This window comes from Papio anubis, chromosome 10 (genome assembly GCF_008728515.1).
Source record: "Papio anubis isolate 15944 chromosome 10, Panubis1.0, whole genome shotgun sequence".
NCBI classification, from domain to species: Eukaryota; Metazoa; Chordata; class Mammalia; order Primates; family Cercopithecidae; genus Papio; species Papio anubis.
In genome coordinates, this window is record NC_044985.1 from 35,660,182 (window position 1) to 35,683,182 (window position 23,001).

General features: G+C 37.9%; 1 protein-coding gene across 7 annotated transcripts in view; it reads right to left on the reverse strand.

Moving 5' to 3' along the window:
- Positions 1 to 1,946: 1,946 nt before the first annotated feature.
- Positions 1,947 to 23,001, reverse strand: part of CACNB4 (calcium voltage-gated channel auxiliary subunit beta 4) — a 266,924-nt gene continuing 245,869 nt past the window's right edge. For all 7 annotated transcript variants that reach the window (XM_003907474.5, XM_003907475.4, XM_003907476.5 and 4 more), the window contains 3 exons: positions 22,618 to 22,713; positions 11,095 to 11,280; positions 1,947 to 8,561 (listed from right to left, as the gene is read on the reverse strand). In XM_003907474.5, coding sequence (XP_003907523.1) covers positions 8,301 to 8,561; positions 11,095 to 11,280; positions 22,618 to 22,713 — 543 coding nt within the window. In that variant the 3' untranslated portion in view covers positions 1,947 to 8,300. The remainder of the gene's footprint in view (positions 8,562 to 11,094; positions 11,281 to 22,617; positions 22,714 to 23,001) is intronic.

Genomic DNA, 23,001 nt, shown 5'->3' on the forward strand with positions numbered 1-23,001 from the left:
TCAAGTCATCAGCAATGTAAACTTTACATTGTACTAAATCCAATACAAAATCACTAGACGTGCAAGGAAACAGGAAAATGTGATCCATAATCAAAAGAAAATCACTCTACAGAAATACCCAGGCATGGGGACGTTAAGTGATTGCTGCAAGTTCACGGCTAGTTATTGCTGGATCAAGACTTTGAACCCAGACAAAGGTTAGATCCATACTCAAACCACTGTGCTAATCTTCATGTTGTATGAAAGTACAAATGAGATGTTTCTCTCCTTAGTCCACTTTATTATTGGAAATGTGCTGATGACAAGAGAAGTAGCTTCAGGCATACGGCTGGTGGATGAGTTTCAAATTGTTGGCTGAAATACTTTGATAGTTGAGATAGCCTTATATAATACCTCTCCAATAACTGAGGTACTGTTCATTCAGTCAACATTTATTATATTCCAGGCATTGTTTTGTATGCTTCAGATGATTACCTAGCTTAACAGTAACATATGAGTACTTTTTTTTTTTTTTTTGAGACAGAGTTTCGCTTTTGTTGCCCAGGCTGGAGTGCATTGGTACGATCTCGGCTTACTGCAACCCCCGCCTCCCGGGTTCAAGCGATTCTCCTGCCTCATTCTCCTGAGTGGCTGAGATTACAGGCATGCACCACCACACCCAGCTAATTTTGTATTTTTAGCAGAGACGGGGTTTCTCCATGTTGGTCAGGCTGGTCTCGAACTCACGACCTCAGGTGATCCACCCACCTCGGCCTCCCAAAGTGCTGGGATTACAGGCATGACCCACTGTGCCCAGCCAAGAATTTTTCTTTAACATTTAAAATTTTTCTTTAAAAATACATACTCATAGCCGGGTGCAGTGGAGGTGAAGGCAAAAGATACCAGTGAAGATGGATCCATTATGTAGGCTCACAGTGATGGAGAAAAATAAGCTGAAATATCCAGTTGAGGGAAATGACTAATGCAACATAATTAAGAATTTAGGCCAGGCATGGTGGCTCACGCCTGTAATCCCAGCACTTTGGGAGGCCGAGGCGGGCGGATCACCTGAAGTCGTGAGTTCGAGACCAGCCTGACCAACATGGAGAAACCCCGTCTCTGCTAAAAATACAAAATTAGCCAGGTGTGGTGGCGCATGCCTGTAATCCCAGCTACTCGGGAGGCTGAGGCAGGAGAATCACTTGAATCCAGGAGGCGGAGGTTGCAGTAAGCCGAGATCGCACCAGTGCACTCCAGCCTGGGCAACATGAGTGAAACTCCGTCTCAAAAAAAAAAAAAAAAAAGAAAGAAAGAAAGAAAAATTCTTTGAGAGAGAAGTTTCAATAAGCTTTGGTTTCTTCATTTGTATTTGTGTCTCATAATCCATCCCCTGCCTACTTTCCTGGGTGATCAGATGAATTAAATGTGATAATTGTGAAATAACTTGACTCTAATAAATCACTGTATAATCCTAATGCAGTGATAATAATCAACACAGTCCATATTTCTTTTGAATCTCCTATACAGTGCAATGACAGAAAAGTCAAATTCCAATCAAGTCTTTAAACATAGACAATTGCTCCGAATACATACTATGGAATTCTTATAGGTACAAGATAGCTTTGGAAATGTCTGATAACTGCAATGTTAATCATTTTGGAGTGAATGACTTGTGAACGATACTTCATCTAGTATATTTTTCTATACTCAATCCTATTTTGCACATGTATTCTAATATATTTTATTTCACACGTGTGTGTATTTAACTTATAAACTCTTTCCTGATACAGTGCTTATTTTGTGATCACTCATAGCACCTGGCAGAGTATTCAGAAAATAGTCATTTGATTGAATCCATTTTTAGGATAAATGTTTAGACTTCTTTTTTTCATAAAAGGGTACCTACTGATTTCCAGTATTTCTTCAATATATTTCTAGAATAATATAAAGGAGAGGTATAACGCTGGTTTCAGTGTTTTTTCATTTATTATATAAAAGAAAAAAAGTAATGCAGTTGTTTTGTACACATTTGAATTCCATAAAACAAATCCATAGAAATGAGGATACTCTATGCATGCACTCTGCATTTTCTTTGTTAAATGTTTTTATTCACAAAAATAACACCACATTTTTTTCTTTGAAGCCACTAAAGCAGAGGGAGAACAAAACATGCAGCACTGTACACATTTGCATAGTATATTTTACCCAGCATGCCTTGTAGAATGCTACACATACCTAGATAGGAAAAATAAAAGGGGACACATTATTAAAATAATTAAAATTTAAAGAAAGAAAAAAAATTATTTGACAAAGGCATTTTTTTATCCCACTTTGTCAATGGAGATATAGCAATAGCCTGGGATTTCAACAGCCCTCAGAATAGTAGGAAAAATCTTTTTACATCATTTTGCCATATTTCTGTTTTAGTATGTTTTATGTTAATACATTTATTTTTTATTCCCTCCCACCATCCCTACAAAAACACAGCTAATGGCTTTAAATTATGTTTCAAAGTAGTATTCAGTACAAAACAAACTAAAGAATCCCTAAGTAATATAATTCTTTGTGGTTGGGACATCTTTATTGATCTTTCTGACTTGAGGCTGTGAAAAATACGAAAATTTCAAACATGTCCAAAATTCAGAGGAGCCCTATGAGCTCACTTGCTGTGACTTTCTGCTGTTGTTATTGAAAGAGAAGAAATAAGAAGAGAAAATATAGTATGAGTGTTATCACAAAATAAAATTTAATAAACTTTATGGAAGGGAATAAAACAAAAGAAATTACATCCACAGATTGCAAGGCTATGAAATAAATTGCTGGAACAGTATCAAGCAGCAAGTTAAAAAGATGGTAGATGAAGTAAATCTGATAGAACTAAATCGACATACTTTTAAAAAATATGACTGCCAAATTTAACAGTGGATTTTGTTATAAGTTTGTGCTATAACAAATGTGCTTCTTTCTCCTCAATCTATTTTTATATTATTGGCAAAATATATATTTTATAATTTTGTACTGTACAATATGTTTTTGCTACATTATTTTTCTACTGCTAATGCAGATTATAAATAACAACATAGATTTATTTTGGCAATAAAATGCTTTCATTTTAATAACGTCCCAGAAAATATTGTAAGGCATATGAAAAATAGTATGCAACAATATAGCGTTAATGATCCCGCATCTTTAATACATCCCTTATGCATACAGAATTCACACCGATTTCAGTTAAAAGTGTGTGAAAGTGGCATGCAAGTAGGGCAAGAGTGGCCCCTACATAAATATAGACATAGCCATTTGTTGAGAAATTTAAGTGTTCAAAACATAACCAAGAACACTTACAAAGTATTGAAAAGCTAGAGGCCAGCCACTACTGGTTCTTAGGTCCCCTTTTAACTCCTTATAATTTTCAAATGAGGAAGCATCAGTGTATTCTCCCAAACCACTCTAAATTCATTAGTAACAACTTCTACCATCCTTCTGCAAACATTTTACATACATCATGAGAAACAAAAGAAAGTTTCATACATAACTAAGACTCCCCCAAACCAATTGCTACTCACTCTTAATTATACTTTGTTTATGGCAAGTAGAAGTTACAGCCCTTAGGATTATCTGATGAGAAACTTTCTAGTCTTCTCATAATGTCCCTCAATTACATGAAGCATTTAGAATTAATCATCTATAAGTAAAAAGAGATAGTTGCTATCAGAGGATGTATTTTAAGAAAGTCCATTTTAATAAAAGAAGAAATCTTTAAAAGTAATTTTTGAATGCTGTAGTTCTGGGTGCCCATATAAGCCAATTTTACTATTTTGACTAACTTGACTGCTTGAGTCAAAAAGAAGGTTATCCTTACTGTCTGTCTAACAGCTAACTGGATTGACTTGACTGGTTTGATCATGATTACCATTTTAAAGAAGAGGACTGTTTTGCCCCATAGACACAGCTTGAGGAAGTAAACTTAGTAAGAGTTATTTTAAATATTGACAGTATTTAAAGGTATGAGAAACTAATAAAACAGATTTTATTACATAATTTCCTATAAAGTTTTCATTCATATAGTCATTCAAGGATGAGTTTTATATAATTTAAAAAAAACACAACATGCAACATTGTCATAAAAGACAAAGGCAGAAATATAAAAGGAATAAGGGGTACACAGCATTTATTTGAAACATTGATATGAAGTTTATTCCAATTACATGGGAGTCCAAGATAATGCATATCCTTACCCAGTAAATAGCTAAGTCATGCTCTGGGTCTCTGCAGAAGTCAAGGACCAACAAAATGTGGATCTGCAAACCAGCTGCTCTTAAACATAAAGTCTCTGGACTTCTACTCTCTTTTAGACTTAGAACTAGATATTATAACAAGTTGCACACAAAGGCAATTCCCTTGCAGTTTGTTTTGTTCCCTATGATGACTTACATGTTAAATTAACCTTGCCTCATGATAAACTGTGGATCAATTCAAAGAAAACTTCACTAACGTGAAAGAAATGAAAGGGTGTCAAAGAGCATTTTGGAAACAGTTTAAAATCTAAAGGGAAGGCATATTTTAACACTCTATGCATTTAGTTTTGCAGCAAGGTTAGCCAGAATAGTGATAATTTTGATCACTACTTATTGACCAGTGTTTTTCCCTTTAAAGACAGATTGTCTTCTCTAGAGAAGAGGTAGTAAATATATCAGTACATAGGGTAATTTCTATAATGGTATTACATTTTTTAAGCAAATACCAAAATAAAACTGTGTAACTAAGAAAATATGTACTAACATGCAAATTAAGGTTGCCAAGAAACATTCTTAATGGACATCCTGGGTCTTAACAACATTTTGTGATATGTTCATTTAAAGAGTTTAAATTTGCAAACCATCTTTTAGAATAATTTCCTTTTCTTACTTCCTTTCACTGCCTCCACTTCCTATTATGAATTTTAAGGCCCCCACACAAAAGACAAGTTCAAGTATGCAGGTATGAAAAGAGGTTAACATTCCAAAAATACATTTTGCAACAACAACAACAATTAAATAGCAGATTATTTAAAGGGAACAAATAATTGTCTCAGAATTTGTTTCACATTAATAAAATTCGTTTCATTAAAGACTAACTGCAATGACTTATATAGTCACAAAATTAAGACTCTTAGTAGGAAAGACCATCAGTCTAAATTGTGAACAATTTCAACCTTCTCTCCAATAGAACTGTATAAAGATAAGAGAGAATCATCACTTATAAACATTTCTAAGTGTTGCTTTAAATGTTAAACAAGATAATGTTGTTGGTTATAATATTAGAGTCACATTATACCCTTGAGAATTAACATCAGGATTGACAAATTGCATTCCTTTTTTTTCCAGAACTACATTTCCACATTCTCACATGAGTCCATATTATTATATGTCTGTGACTGAAATTACAGAATTCTAGTATGTGGCTTGTACTGTAAGTTAAAACAGCCTCCAAACAGTAAAAGACTTGTTTCTCCTGCCTATAATCATTTGCTATCTTTAAATGAAATTAATTAAAAACAAAGTATTTATGGAATATGTATTTTTCAAAGGTGCTTGGTGTGCTTGGCAAAAATAAAACTTTTCATTTAGTATATATCTAGATTTTAAGTATCATTTACACAATAAACTCTTAAGTCTTTAAAAAAAATAAGATGTATATCCCCTTATCTGAGGAAGATAAACTTATTACAGAAGGAAGGGGAAAGAATATGCCAAATTAAAGTAAACATTTAAATATATCCATCAATAAAATATACATTATACCCTTTCCAAGATTGTCAGCTTTTGAGTAAGAATGCAAAGCAAAACAGGTATGGACGTCTGACGGTAAATGATAGATTGGTTTTGTGCACAGATATTGAATGAGCCTCTCCTTATCGGCATGACATGGAAGACTAAAAACAAGGCTTTGAGAGGCCTTTAAAAACAAGTGACTTTTAAAAAGTTGAAAGAAGATGGTAATCTTGATGACTAGGAAATATATGTAAATGCTGTTACAGCTACCTGCCATAAAATGTAAATATCTTAAAGTAGTTAAATGACCAAATTGCTAATGCTACTACAGAAAAAGCTGAACAGCTGTCTAGTCTAAATTTATACACCTTGGTGCACTCTTTGCAATTAAATACTTTAATGCGCACAAACAAGAAACCAGTAAAGCATATAGAAAAATGTTTTGGCTAATGTTTTCTTTCTCATGCAAGTATGTGCTGTACATGTAATAAATATATTTTTGTGTGCTGGAAGATGCTCTTCTGTGTTCTAACAAAGTATTCAGTAATGGCAGGTTATATGTTTATTAAAGTGCCTAATGGATATAACTCTTTTAAAATGTCTTAACTGAAAGTTTTATAAGCTTCACTAGATGACAGAAGAATCTCACAAGCCAGTATCACATGTTAACTTTTAAAATTTACTAAGCCCATATTTTTTAATTGTATCAAATATTTGAAATGACTTACAGATTTATAGGTGTCCTCATTATCAGCTAAACAGGTTTGTAATGGGGTACATATAGTGAACATAAAGGCAGGGGGGATGTGGTGAGGTTGTAATGGGGTTCAAGATATATATATAATTCATCAGTAATATGGAACTTCTTTCCATGGTCAAGAAGATTACTGAACTGGTGCATGCTTTGAGTACCTAAATATTGAAAGGCTTGGGGAGAAAAGAAGATACTATAAAATTAATTATCATCATTTTCAAAAATAGGCTTCATGACATGTACTAGCAGAAAAGGACTTTGATGGCTGGACTTATTGGAGTTTTAGAAAATGCATGCACTGTGGACATTTAGAAACAAGAGCAATTTTTTAAAAGATATTTATGTAAAAAGGGTCAATTTCAATAATTTCTTGGATCATAGTGAATCTAAGGCTTCCTTGATAATATAAAACTATAGGCCACCAATTCCATAATTATAGCCACTGGAAAAACGGTGAAGACTTAATAAGATGAAGAGGAGTGTTCATTAGAAATAAGGCAGCTCAATCTCCAAATTCTTTATAATTTTCTGCATTAAAATGCTATAATTTTAGTCAACAAATATTTCTGAATCTATGAGTTTATTTTTTGGTGCAAGCTTTCAAAATCATTTGTTTCAACTTTTTTCAATTAGTCATTTTGTAAAAACACCTCCTGAATATCAAAGTTGAGTGTGTCCACATAAAACAAAAATCCTTAGCATGATTTAAAGAATTTGCTGAAGGGCCAGAACATTCAGATATCCAAAGACAGAGACTGAAAGAAGCAATGGAAAGATACTCAATCTTGTTGGCGGAAAATACTGACCCTGCGTTTGTATTAAGAGAAATAGATGAATTCCCGTCTGGAAGTGCTTAGCATTACACTCAGGAGGATTGGTACCACATCCTTACTATCTGACTTTAGATTCCTGGATGTATGTAGTTGTGCTCAGATTGATTAAAGGGAGAACAACACCCCATTTTATATTTCACATAACCAGCTATGCTTGGGCTTCTCTTTACTATTCTCTCTTACTGCTGAAAACATTTTGAGGTTTTTTGCTTGTTTGTATTGGTTTTTGTCAACCTCAAATGAGCTAACAGTACTGACTAAACAAAAAGCAAAACACTTTGAATACAACAGCTGTGCCAGGAAAGAAATAAAAATATTAAAATCTGAGGAGACTATATAATTTCTGCATTAAGATTTCTGAGATTTTTTTTGGCACTATCAATACATTTGGTAAGTTTGAAAAGTCATTCTGGCAACATTAACATATATTAAAATGTTTATACACTCCAACTTTAAGTGTAAATTTAGCTTCCAGCAAATAAATACCAAAGCTGGATTTGGCTTCTATTGGTATTTCTATTTTCTTATTAGTTTTTTTATTTTTTCCCAGATTTTTCAATTGATTACAACATGCTCAAGTAGACTTTCTAGTCAATTCACCCAAATTCCAACAGGAATTGGTTTATAAATTGGTTCCAACTGGAACTGGTCATTTGGAATTTCCAGCATGGGAAATTATTTTATATGTGCCTTGTAAGTACCCTAAATTACAAATTGATGTGTCTAAATCTATGAAGAAAACAAAATGTACTGTTATCATGTAAATGTTGCACTTAAAAATATCTATATGATCGGGCATCTAATATCCATCTAGACTCAAGGGCATAATGTAATTTTTTTTGCCCCTTACTTAGCATAAAATGACAGCAGCCCATTGGCACAGTAAATACTGTGCTATGTTAGCCAAGTTAAGATGATTGGTTTATCCTAGCACTGCTATGGCAAATTGTCAACAGATGAATATTTTTTGTTTCCTCAGACTCAAAGCCTATGTCGGGAGTCATGGCTATATCCCCCAGGTGATCCTCGGTTCCTATGGGGTTTGTAAGTGTCCTGGTATGAGTCAGGGTAATCTTCTTCCACAAGAGGGTAATGATCTCGGCTATGCTGAGAACTGGAAGACAAGCGGTTCCTACTCTTCCGAGCCCTTTCATTGTGATAATTTTCATCAGAGGTCATTAGACTTCGTCTTTCAATTGGAGAGTTCTCTGTGGAGTGGTTGCTGTGCCTCATTCGCTGACTCTAAAAATATCAGATAGTTCATTGATTAAATAATGTCAGCTTCATCCATCTAAACATGTAAATGTATGTAAAATCATAGGATCTGTACAATAAGATGCTAAATATCTGACTTAATAAGGCATTCTGATGCACCAATGGTCTGCTCAGAATATCTGGTCTTATTTATTTGGGACACAACATGAAAAGATGCCAGAGTGTTGATAGTTTATGAGTTTAATTCCACAGTGCTGAATGACTGTGCTTCCTATTACAAATGTAGAATTGAAAGCTAACTGTTAAATGGAACTTAATATATTTAGGAAGGTCTAAATGGACTTATTCTATTGCATTTCTATTGCAAAAGTCCATTTCTATTGCAAAAATGAAAATTATTTTACTATTGGGAAATAAAGTTCAGAATAGCATTTATTATTTCTCTCCTGAATTGATATAATAATTCTCTTTCTAAAGTAACACACCTCACCTTGATCTAACTGAATATTCCTTATACCTTTTAAAACATTTTAATAAAATTATTATTTGTGCTGTTCATAAAATAAAGTGTTTCTGCATCCTACATTAATGTAATAATCTTTCCAAGGGTATATACAATAATTATGAAGCCAGCTAATTGATATTTATAAATCTTGCTTCCTCAACTAAAATGTCCTGCAAAATAATCTTCCAATATAAACTAAATTCCTCTAATACCATTAATTGAAATTAGTATTTTAAGATACTTATTTGAAGGCTCAGAAAATATTATTTAACATTTTTCTTCACTATAAGAAAACATTTATCTACTTGTGTTAGGTCACATCAGTTAAGGCACAGGATCCTGGTGAAACCATGGGCTGACACATCTCATCTAAAGTACACTCAGATTCAGGCAGAAGGAAATTCATTTGACAGGTCACAGACTGTGCCTTTAACCTCAGTCAGGTGCCTCACAATGAAGTGTCAATTGTTACTGGGAGAAGAAATAGGGCACAGAATAAAGGGCAATACATTAACTCATTAGTGAAACAGGGAGGGCCACTCTAGGTGGATGTCTTAGCAGTGATGAGTCAAGATTGTTGTATTCAATACGAAAGTGCAACACTGCATTTCCACCTACATTACAGAAGTGTATTGCTTCATGCATCTATTTCTCATTCCGTAATGTGCAATTCAGAGCCAATCCAAACTAGTCAGCAGTAATGTACACTCAGATCAGCCCACAGGAAGTGAAACAAGGCATGAAATAGTCCCAATGTATGCACATGTGCTGTACATTACCATAGTACATTTTTCATGTTCATTTCTAGTTTCAAAAGCTATTCATTTGCATGGCAGTTTTTCTGCTTACAAAGATGCAATTTTGTAACAGAGTAATACAGCCATAATAGCATTTCAGAGAGTGCCATTTATCTCAGAGTTAACTCTGTATGATCGACAATTATGACTATCATTATAATCCACTAAAACAAAACTCATCATCATACAAGAGGGCTCAATTGACTACATGTTCCTCAGTTTGCTGCAGGTTTGGCCACATTCCAGTAGCTACTTGATGAATGGTAAATAATAATTGATGTAGAAAGGCAGGCTCATTTTGTACCATAAGGTCTCTGGCTCCCTATCTCTACCTCTGAGTACAGCACCAGAACAGCAGAAGAGGGAACCTCTTGATCCTGTGTTCATCCCCAGCTTCCCTAAAAGACACGTGCCACAGCCACTTACAAAGGTGGGCCCCTGCACAGCCCCAAGAAAACTCAGGGATCAGTTACTGTTTCTGAACAGAGCAGCTCTACTTATATCCACACTGTCTTGTGCAAGGTGGAGAGCAGGCCTAGCAACCTGGGTGGGGCAGGATTAGTTAAGGGCAGTCGAAAGGCCTATCTGCATCTATATATCTTACTTAGCTATTGTGTAATCCTTGAGAAGTGGCATTAAGAAGTAATGAAGGGGCCAGGAGTGGTGGCTCATGATGGTAATTTCAACATTTTAGAAGGTCAAGGCGGGAAGACTGCTTGAAGCCAGGAGTTTGAGACCATCTTGGGCAACAAAGTGAGACACTGTCTCTACAGATTTTTTTTTTTTAACTATCCACATGCGTGGTATGTGCCTGTAGTCCCAGCTATTTGGGAGGCTGAGGCAGCAGGACTGCATAAGCCCATGAGTCCAGGAACTTGAGGCTGCAGTGAGCTATGATCATATCACTGCATTCCAGCCTGGACAACAGAGTGAGACTATGTCTCTAAAAAAAGTAATGGGCAGGTACATTGAGTAGGCATTAAGTTTCCCAGCAGAGTTTAGACACAGGAGGAGTTAATTTACTTAAGTAAAATCCATTATAAATTCACAGAGAGCAAAGTTCTCAGGAAATTGTCAGTCTCTGGGTAGTTTTCCCTAGGATAGATCATAATTAGATAATATTTAAGATTTTTAAATATAATGTGCACATAGTGTTCCCTCTTCAGATTAAGGATGACTCCAGTCTCCATCCTAATCAAGTTCCCATAGAATCTTACATGTAAGGTTGTAAAAAGCATGAGCGAAAAAGTGACAATACCTGTAACCCAGAAATTGCTGTGGGATATGGTGAGAGTGCTGTGGAGCCCAAATTCCTTCCCAGCAGTGGGGTCATGGGTGTGCTACTCGTCGTGTGGGTGGCACGCCAGTATGCCTCCAGGTACTCCCCTAGATGTTCACATGCATCCTCAAGCTGATTTTCATCCAATATAACATCAAACATTTCCTGTAGATGACAAGAAAATCCACTTTACTTCCATTTTAGGTTTTTAGGCAATGAAACCTAAAATTCCACTTAACACAGATAATAGCATTTTTAATAGCTATTCGCTAATATCACATTTGAGGTGCTATATGGGCTGTTTCTAAAGTTAGGGTCAAGTGAAGAGTTACACAGTATTCCATGAACAAATGTGGACATTAATATAAAAGTGAGAGTGTTCATTCAATATTTGGATCTTTCTTTCTTTCTTTCTTTCTTTTGTGAGACGGAGTCTCATTCTGTTGCCCAGGCTGAAGTGCGGTGGCATGATCTTGGCTCACTGCAACCTCTGCCCACTGGGTTCAGGCAATTCTCCTGCCTCAGCCTCCTGAGTAGCTAGGATTACAGGTGCCTGCCACTGCACCCGGCTAATTTTTTTGTATTTTTTTAGTGGAGACAGGGTTTCACTATCTTGACCAGGCTGGTCTTGAACTCCTGACCTCATGATCCACCCGCCTCAGCCTCCCAAAGTGCTGGGATTACAGGCATGAGCCACAGCGCCTGGCTGGATCTTTCATTATTTAGAAAGAAAAAGATAAAGTAAGTGTAAATGTGTTATAGGTAAAATATAATGAAAACCCGTGTGTATTCACATCTTTAGCCATATATTCCTATAGAGCTGCACTCTGCACGCTTCAGAATATGAGAGAAGCAAGTTTGTGGCACTGAGAAGGGAGTTCTAGACATGTTTTGGGCAATGACCACATCATTGGAATAAATATTTCTTCTCCTAAGGTAACTATGTTGAAGGGAATAACATTTACTTAGATAATTTTCAGAATGCTTGTGAAAATAACATTATATGTCTTAAGATAAAACACCAAGGAAAGAAAGTTTAGGATTAATAACAGAAAACCACATGGCAGTGGTTTGCTACCACAAGAGCATTTTGTGAAATGGTTAAAAAAGAACAAGGGGTGTTTAATTGGGGAAAGCAGGGGGTCACAAAAGAAGTATCTGCTGTCCATGTTTCGGACAGTAAGGCCATTGTTCAACATCTGGTCTGGACTCAGGAAGTTGTTCTGCCCCGGAGGAGCAAGGTGGCCCCCCTGTCATTACAGTTTGGCTGGGAACACAGACAGGATATACCCCAGACATACACTCTTCAGAGGGAAATCAGAAAACTTTGGCACCACACGAAGAGAAAAGTCATTCCACAGGTAAGTGTTAGCACATCTCAACTTTCTTTTCTGTTCTCTTCTCTTCTCTTTTCTTTTTTCTTTTCTTTTCTTTCAGACACAGTGTTGCTCTGTGGCCCAGGGTGGAGTGCACTGGAGCAAACACAACTCACCGCGGCCTGGAACACCTGGGCTCTAGCGATCCTCCCACCTCAGCTTCCTGAGTAGCTGGGACCACAGACATGCACCACTGCACCTGCCTAATTTTTTTAACTTTTTGTAGAGATAAGATCTCACCATGTTGCCCAGGCTGGCCTCAAACTCCTGGGCTCCAGCGATCCTCCTGCCTCGGCCTCCCAAAGTGCTGGGATTACAGACATGAGTCACCATGCCCGGCTCACATCTCAACTTTCAATAGAAGGATTGAAATGCCTTTCCCACCACCTTCATCTGCTTTTATGAACTCATTTTACCAAAATAAGAACCTCCCAGGAATGAATCAAAGACAGGGTCACTGCCATCGGCACTGATAAAGCTGGCTGAATTTAGGTTAATGGCAACTGGATGATGTGAAGTTCATGGGGTCTCAGCTCAGTCATTCTCTTCTGTGCTTAGAACAAGGACTCCTGAAGCAGAAGTCACCATGGAAACAATCTCTCTCCCAACATTTACTATTTAAATGCTTCATCACATCAGTTTTTATGGAAAATTTTGGCCTTAAATTGGAAAGCCATTTGGGGTTCTTGGAACAGGACTAGGAAAAGAATAAGATGACTTCAGTCCAAATGGACTCATGTTTGAGAAGACTCAGCCAGTTCAACTCAGGTGGAAAATTACCCCCAACCAAGAACAGTTATTAGTAAATTTCAGATTTTTTTTTGCATATTTTATTCATTCATAAAATATTTACTCAGTCCCTATTTTCTTCTAGGCACTGTGGGTATACAGTGGCAAGGAAAACAGGCAACATCTTATGCTCAAAAAGCATAAAGTGTGGAAGGAGAGGTAAGTATTAAAATCCATAATAATCTATGTCACGCTGGGACTTTAATTCAGAAAAATAAAGAGACTGAGCCAGTTAACGTTTGGAGCTGCAGCATAAAGTTCTGGATTTAGAAGGAGGCTTGGAGAGATGTGTGAAAACTGAACTTACAAGAAAGGGGAAGTTGTGAGTAAGCCAAAGAATGTTATCTGTAGAGGGACGAGAATAAAACAAAAAAAGAGAAGCAGAGGCACCATGGAAGAAAGAGACCATATAGCCATGAGGGCCAGGGAAAGCAGCTACTGCCTAGAGTTTCTGTCAACATACAGGCTTACAATAAATCTCGTTTTCCACTAAAGTAACCCAAGGGAATTCCTTGTCTCTTGCAATCAAAAGCCCCTCCCCCACTTGTGTAAACGTTCAGCAGTAACAAATATAGAATATCAGAACTGTCCATGATACTTTGACATAAATAGAAGCAGCAAGGTGCTGACTTGAGTGAGACAAGGACAGCTATACCCCAAAGAACATCCACAGACTCAGATGGCACAGGAGGAAGAAAGAGGAAACGAGGCAGCACCAGAACAAAGGACCAGTCTCTCGGTCATTCCAGGCTAACGTGTGCTGCAAGTTCTACACTTTATGTGATCTGGAGTTGGTTGTTTATATCATTTTATTTATGTGAAACATAAAATTTAATTACATAGGTCTCATATAATATGGGTTTGATTAGTCTCAACAAGTCATTTTCTTGCTGTTTCTTAAAGTGCCAAACTGAAAAACCTTCCAAGGATACCTGGGCTGGATGGGTCCTGACATTCACAGCCAGGATTGCAAAGCCCAAGGAGGGTAAGCAGCACCTATGGCAGAATGTTATTTGAATAAGGTTTATATCTACTTGGCCGTTCTACTTGTTACATTGTCACTGTTGTAGACATAGTGGCACATTTAATTACCCTAAGTTTAATAAAGCACTTCTCTTTGCCAATGAATGGATAGAATTTGTATGTATCAGCACATGGCTGTGTGCTTAAGCCTCCGTCATTTCTAGGAAACTGCTTTTGCACTGCTAAAAGACAGATATAGGTTGGAAGATGACTTGAAACTGCTTTTAGGCTTTCAAAAAACACAGAGAAAAGCAAATTTCTGCTTCTGAATGAATACTGACATATGTGGCTTATTTTCAACTAGGAAGAATTTCACAGCCTGTGTATCTGTGACAATTTTTCTCTTTAGCTGTTTAGGAAATAACACAGCTGAGTAGACCAGAGTGATAGAAACTCAGTATCAGGGGAAAACAATTTTTAAAAATCATACAAGAAATGCAAAGAGAAGCAACCCAATGAATTATGCAAACCAGCTTTGCCAATTTTTCATAAATTTAAAGGTTCAAGTGCAGTCAACTCCTTACTATGCCATACGTGGCCTGCAGCATGGGCTATGGATGCAGAGAGCTCCAAATCAGCAGAAGTCCCAGGCAGCGAATAGTTACCAACTCAGTGATACCATGCCCTTGGTGCAGCCCAAGAGAAGGGCATCGCTGAGCTGTTTTCAAAGCACGGCCACAGGGAACACCTCTGCCCTTCTATGATGGGATGTTCTCTTCAGCTGAGGTAGGCAGAATGGTGTGGCTGCCAAAGTAAATAAGTAGTGAATAGGAGAATCAAATCAACCATCAAAACATCAGGCACATTAGGCTCCCTTTCTGGATAAGCTCTTTCAAGAAAATTAAAAAATAAAATAAAAGCACTGTAAATAACCCAGAGTGAAAAACATGCCTCTAGCTCATTTAGTGGAGAGCTCATTTAGCTCTCATTTATGAGAGCTAAAATGGCAGAGAAGAAAGAAAGGGGAAGAAAGACTGAAAGTGAATAAAATGGAAATGAATACTTGCAAGGTCTTAAAAAAACAGTATTTAACCAACCGTTTGGTTCTCCATTAACACAGTAAGATGTAACACTCTTTACTAGGGAAGCCATCTGAATTAGGGTGACCAATTATTGTGGTTGCTGGGGATCTCAGGGTTTCTGGGATGAGACTATCCCTGCTAAACCTTGGAAATCCTGAGCAAATGGTGGGTCGCCCTACTTTTTACAGAAGATGCAGTGCTCTTCAAGTCCTACCTGGAGGAAATGAAGCATATTTCATTTATTTCTTTTCAATTCTTTTTGGAGGGAAGATATATAAAGACACTGGGTAAGTCTTCCTTAATGACTATAAAATACATATTTTCTAGCACGTTGGGGAGAATCTCATTAAAACTAACGTATATTGTCTGATTTTTTAAATCTAGGAAGCAGCTATTGAATATTTTTAATAAAAAGTATATAAAATGTAGAAACTAATTTTGAAGTTTAATTTTAACTTTTTTTTTTGGAGATAGGGTCTCACTCCCACACCCAGGCTGGAGTGCAGTGGCGTAATCTCCGATCACTGCAGCCTCTATCTCTGGAGCTCGGGTGATTCTTGCACCTCAGCCTCCTGAGTAACTGGGACTACAGGTATGCACCACCACACCCAGCTAATTTTTTGTAGTTTTTGGTAGGGATGGGTTTTCCCCATGTTGCCCAGGCTAATATCGAACTCCTGGGCTCAAGTGATCCACCTGCCTCAGCTTCCCAAAGTGCTGGGATTACAGGCATAAGCCACGGTGCCTGAACTTCACTTTTTAAAGTTGGTTCATTACTGAATATTAGCTAGACAGGGGACTAAATGTACCAAAACTCTCCCATGCATATAATAATAATTATAATTATATGCATTGCTTTACATTTATTTGTTGTACATAGATAAAACTGCATGTTGGGCATTTTTCTTATTTCTAAGTGGTAAAAAGAAATAATATGGGTGAGCATACTTTTATTTCCTTGTTATTGGAAAATAACCCTGAAACTGACACCAAAAAAAAAAAAAAAAAAAAAAAGGCAGCACTTTGGGAGGCCAAGGCATGAGGATCAGTTGCGCCCAGGGGTTCAAGACTAGCCCAGGCAACAGGGCAAAACCCTGTCTCTACAAAAAATCAAAAAATCAGCGGGGCTTAGTGGTGCATTCCTATGGACTCTTACTGGGGAGGCTGAGGTGAAAGAATTGCTTGAGCTGGGGAGGTCACGATTGCACCACCGCACTCCGGCCTGAACAACAGAGCGAGACCCTGTCTCAACAAAACAAACCACGCACAAAAAAAAAGGACTGGCAAGTACTCTTCAGTAAAATAAAGCGGCTGAATGGTACAACATGTAATGCTAATTATAAAAATAATCAACCAATGTTTCTTTCATATCAAAACTCCATTCTTTACATTATTAAAGCTTTTGAGATTCTGAGTACTTAACTCACTGCTCAACTAATGATGGGAAATTAGACTCCGAGTTGAAGGGCTTTTAAAAGATCTATGATGGGTGCAGCGGCTCACACCTGTAATCCCAGCACTTTGGGAGAACAAGGTGGGCAGGTCACCTGAGGTCAAGAGTTCGAGACCATCTCTTCTTTTAAAAAATACAAAAATTAGCTGGGCGTGGTGGCACATGCCTGTAGTCCCAGCTACTTGGGAGGCTGAGGCAGGAGAATCACTTGAACCCAGAAGGCGGAGGCTGCAGTGAGCTCAGATCGCACCACTGCACTCCAGCCGGGGTGCCAATAGTACTGGGCTCTAGCAGTTAGTCCCAGGCAGTTTCCACTTTAATGAGCTAAACAGGAAAGATCATCATAATTCTTACCAGTAATTAGTGAGGGTAAAATGAGGGCAAAAAAATACATAACTTTGATTCTTTTGACTTCCTCTCTCTTGATAATTTGTGACACTTGTTGTGAACCCAAACATGTTTTTCTCCCCACACCCCTCCATCCTGTCCACTTGTATTCTTCAAACATTACACCATCTACCAACATTAGTGCCTACAGAAAAGGCATCCCATGCTTTTGTTAAAGTCAGATTAATTGGATGTGTTAGATCATAGCAGTGGTGGGAATGAACTACCCCTAACTTGATATACCCAAGTCCAGTGGCTGAAATCCCTGGAAAAGGTGTAGTCCCCTTTGGGCTGAGAGAAACTGGATCCCATGTGGTCTTGTTTCATGAAGCAGACATCTGAAATTGATTACCTTCCTTTTCAAAAGCAGTGTTAGGACTTAAACTGTGGACATCCAGGGGCTGTGAATAATGAATGCACCAATGAGGAGAGCACTTCAAATAGACAGGTAAATCCACACGATTCTAAATAATTCAAATAAAATGACTGGAAGAGGGCAGTGGAAAATTACTACTGTGAGAGCAATCTGATCAAGGATAACTGGGCACTATCATTCGCTCCAGAATTCTTGTGTTTCATAGGATAAATCTGAGTCCATTCAGCAGTGGAAAATAAAGGGTGACAGAAGAGAGCTACCATGGTTACTGTAACGTTAGAGGTTTGCAAGACTCTACTGAGGAGATGAGTTCCCTTCTCCCAGAAAGATCGATCAATGTCATTTTACACACACAAAAACATTACACAGCTCAAACTGCCACAGGGTCAGCTCTTGGGAAACACAAGCCAGATTGTAACTAAGTAGGATTAAAGGATTACATTTCATTTATATGTTCAATTGTCTCTCTCAGCTTTTCTTCTTATTACCATAGTACTGGGGACGTTTATACTTGGCCTTCTTAAAAAATATACTATTCTCAACTTATCTGAAGAGAAAAAGAATACCAATACTTGGTAGAAGCAAAAAGAAATAAAAAAAATATAGTGTATAGATGTGTAATGGCAATATAAAATCAGCCTGGTCATATTAAAAAAAAAATGAGATGGGTTTGCCAGTCCTGTTCCCATAGGCCCCCTTTTGTCTGCATCCCATCTTTTCTTCTGCGAATTCTGAATGGGCAATGAGAGGAAAGTCCCCCCTCTTCCAAAGTACAACTATCCAGGAGCCCATTTTCCCCACTCATCTTATTGTCCATGACAGATTTTAAATGGTCACAAATTCCTTGACATTTCCTCATGCAGATGAAGACTTATATTCCCTCTCCTTGAATTTAGGCAGCCTCTGTGACTTTTTTTTTTTTTTTTAAGAGACAAGTCTCATTCTGTCGGGTGGAGTGCAGTGGCATAATCCTGGCTCACTGCAGCTCCAAATCCCTGGGTTCAAGCAATTCTCCCACCTCAGCCTACCAAGTAGCTAGGACTATGCCCAGCTAATTTTTTAAAATTTCCTTTCAGAGACAGGGTCTCAGTATGTCTCCCAGGTTGAAGGGCAGTGGCACAATCACAGCTCAGTGCAGCGTTGAACTCGCGGGCTCAGGTGATCCTCCTGCTTCAACCTCCTGAGTAGCTGGGACTACAGGCACTCACCACTGCACCCTGCTCTTTGTGACTATTTTGATAAACAGAATGCTGTGGAAATGATGTGGTCTGGTATCTATGCCCAGGCCATAAGAGATTGGAATCTTTGCTCTTGGAGCCTGGAGCTGCCATGTAAGAAGCCTGTATCCAAAAAGAGCTGGCGGAGCCCAGCCTTCAGTCATTCCTGCTAAGGTACCAGGTCAGCTGCCAGCTGAATACCACGAGTGGCCATTGTTTGAAGTCACTAAGTTTTGGTGGTTATTTTATTGCATAGTAATAGATAACCACAGCTTGGTCCTAGAACAAGGGGGTAACTTCAGTTTGCTGGCTAAATCAGGCCTCTCATGCCTCTATGAAGTTTGATTGGAACACAGCTACACCCATTTCTTTACACACTGTCTATGTTTGCTTTCCTGCTCAAGAACAGAGATGAGGAGTTTTGCAAAGCGGTCTGTGTAGCCCACAAAGCCTAAGATATTACTATCTGGCCCTTTACTTAAAAAGTTTACTGATCTCTCTGATCTATCTCCTAGAAAAAGCCTTACCCAATACTTTTCTTGTCTTTTTTGTTTGAGACGGAGTCTTGCTCCGTCGCCCAGGCTGGAGTGCAGTGGCATCGTCTCAGCTCACTGCAACCTCCGCCTCCCAGGTTCAAGCAATTCTGCCTCAGCCTCCTGAGTAGCTAGGATTACAGGTGCGTGCCACCATGCCCAGAAATTTCTGTATTTTTAGTAGAGCGGGGGTTTCACTGTGTTGGTCAAGCTTGTCTCAAACTCCTGACCTTGTGATTCACCCGCCTCGTCCTCCCAAAGTGCTGGGATTACAGGCATGAGCCACTGCACCCGGCCAAAATCCATATTTTTCTTTCCAGGAGAATATATAACTGACATGTTGCCATTCATCATCTAGTCTTGCTAGACTAGGAGAAAGAGATCTTAAGCTGACTTTCACCCAGGCATATAACCTTTGAAAAGCCAGTTCTCTTGGTCTCAGTTCCATCATTTGTAAAATGAGGAGATTGGACTAAGTCAATCTTTCCCTAGACATGTTCCACTGGACCCATAGGATACTCAATGGAAAAGTAGATCTGTAGTCACAATTTTAGGGGAAGCTCTGCATACTATTTGTCCTATTGGAGATATAAAACACACATTGGCATATTCAGGGTTCCGTAGTGAAGACCAGACTACCTTTGTTCACATAAGTGTTTTCTCAAACATTTTTGGTATCAGGATTATTTTCCCATAACACTTACTGATATCACATGGGACCCATATTATAAATAATATAGTCTAGGAAATGCTATACTGGGTGCTCTTTAAAGTCTCTTTTTGCTTCAATAGTCCCTGGAGCTAGGATTAATTCTTCTGGCTACAGAGTTAACTTTTTTCAGTGCTCTTACAGACTTCCCTTCCCAAAAACTGTTGCCTTTCATTTCTTAGTAATGTGATACTCTGCCAATGTAATTTGCTGACTTTTCAGACTGGAGATACGGTGGCCAATTAAGTAAGTTGCAAATTCTCCTAAAGGAATTAAAACGACACAGTGATCACCAGTCTTTGGATGACAATTATAATTACGGTCTTGAAGTAAAACAGGGGCAAATGCAGGCACTTTTTAAGGTTACTACTGGTTTTTATAATCCAAAGATTTCTTCCCACATGCCAAAATAGAGGATATGATTCCTTCTCAGCATTACTACCGTCTGGACAGTATCAATTGAGTATGTTTAATAAAGTAAACAGTGTTTAGAAAATGTTAAGTACAAGGTAACCTTATCCATCCAGACTGCCTGTTTAAAATTCCAAGTTATCTTACCAACTACATAAAAAGAGAAAGTGTTTATCCTACTGAGATAATGGTAAGGCAAGTCTGTCTTTCCAGTAATGGAGCTGTTTGAAATCTCTGACCTGGGTACAAGTCCTAAGGTAGTTCATTGTTATTACTTGCTTTTACAGATGCATATATCTTTTCTTGGTTCCAGCTATGTCAGATGTAACAAACCATATTACATGTACAACTACTCAATGATCAACCCTCTCAGCAGCTAAAATCCCTCAAATTTAATAGGATACAAGAATTTTCTCTAGTAATTATTAGAATAAATGTTAATAAACTTATTTTCGTAAAAATAAAATTTCTCCAATAAATCTCTGGCATTTCTAATTCCATTTAGGTGTCTGCTTCCCAGAAGACCAAACTGATACAATTATCCTTATAAGATTGTTCCAAAAATTGGAAATAATAACGTAGTTCCTGGCTTTTGATAGCTAGACAATAAAGATTATCTTCCTTCAACTGTGAAACATTAAAAGGTCAGGGCTGGGCAATACATTCTTCTGTATTGTTCAGTGCTTTAATCATACATTCCACTGTATAATTGGGCTTCATTAGCAGGCAGCGTGAAGTTAAACTTCTTAACAGAGCATGCCATGCTCCAAGCTATCAAATTATCTTCGGGGTAGGTAACCAGGTACATTTGTGTATGGGTGGATGGGTTACGGAGTAGGAAATTGTCTTTGGAGCCAGATAGATCTAGAATAGATTGAATCCTAATTTGCTATGTCACCTTAGGGAAATCATTTAATCTCTGTTTTCAGTTGCCTAAACTATAAAATGGGGATAATATGGCCGATCTCACTAGGCAACTGTGAAGATTAGAGATAGTCTGTGTAAAGCATCTAGCACACTGTCTGGCCCATTGTAAGCATCGAATGAAAGGATGTATTATTACTCTTATTGTCTGACCATCCTTTCATTCATTCACTCATTCCACAAATATATATTATGGGTCTACTATGATAGGGAACTGACATACAACAGTGAGCCAGAGAGGCACAGGTTCTTACAGAGTCTACTGGACCGGACATGACATCACGCAAAATGTATCCAGTAATTATAATAAGAAAACTTAGATGGTGCTTCTTATGTGCCTGGCACTGTTCTAACAGCTTTACCACGTATTCATTCACTCAATCCTTACACCAATCCCATGAGATAGGTACTTGCCCAAGATTACATAACGAGTCAGTGTGGATTCAAAACCCAAATATCTGGCTCCAGAGTCTGTGCTTTTACAGGTTATGCTGTGTTGCCTCTCTAAACATTTGAATCAGATTTCATGCTTCCATAGAGCTTAAACAATCTTACACAACTATATAAAACAATCTAATGAATCCATTGAGTAAGAAGGACAGTTATTTCCTTTACATAGACACAGAAATAGTAAGTCAGTGGAAAAAGTGGAGAGACTGGCCACTGGGGACCCAGTGCCATGTGATAGCAGTTCCCTCTCCCACCCCAGCCCACCATTGCTCACCTTCCAACCTAGCAGCTGTTTTCTGGCAATGGCACCAGAAGAAGAGTTGCTATAATTTTGTTTTTCATCTCACTCAGCCCTGACTCTTTCATCTACTATAACCACAGGGCCTCTCTAGTTGCAATCAATTCTTGACCTTCAGTGTTATAATCTTTTATGCCTGCTGGAATTTTCTTGCAGAAAAGTTAAAGGAAGGTAAAATAGGTATGTTTTCTTTTGTTCTCTTCTTAAGCATATCCACATGACTGGAGGCTGAATGCTAAATGGTTTGCTGCATGTTTGCAAAGCAAACAAGGTAGCAGTGAGGAGAGCAGACCCCGGACACTAAGATCATTTCTTATTACAAGGCAAACACCATCCACATCTGGATGCTTGAATACAAGCAACATAACAGCAGCAGTTTGTTCCAAGAAATCTTTTAGATGACAACGTACCATCATCACCATCATTTTAGAATGAAAACGACAACATGAAAAAAACAAAAACAAAAACAAAAACAAAAAAACACCCTCTTCTAACAAGTCAAGAATGATGAAGACAAAAAATGATCATACTTACTGGGGGACATTGTGCAAGTTTATCAGCTGCCACCAGTTGAACATTCAAGTGTTTACTTTGTGACTTTCCTCTAGATTTAATCAACCGCTGTAAAACCTGATAGAAGAAGACATGAACCTCAGGTATTGTAGATGAGTTAAAAGAAAATCAAATAAGCCAGGATCTTTTTAATGGTCTGCTTGGCCCCGAGCATTATAAGAGAGGAAATGTAGTGTGAGAAATCATATATTTAAACCTGTAATGATGTCATCTGCTTACATTGGCTCTCAGTTCCATGGATTTGATATGTTCATCCTATTCCAACTCTGAGTGAAGTCTCAGTAGGAGCCTGAGTTCCCACCCTAGATTTTCCCCAGAGATTTCAAAGAGAGCCCTGCAAAAATG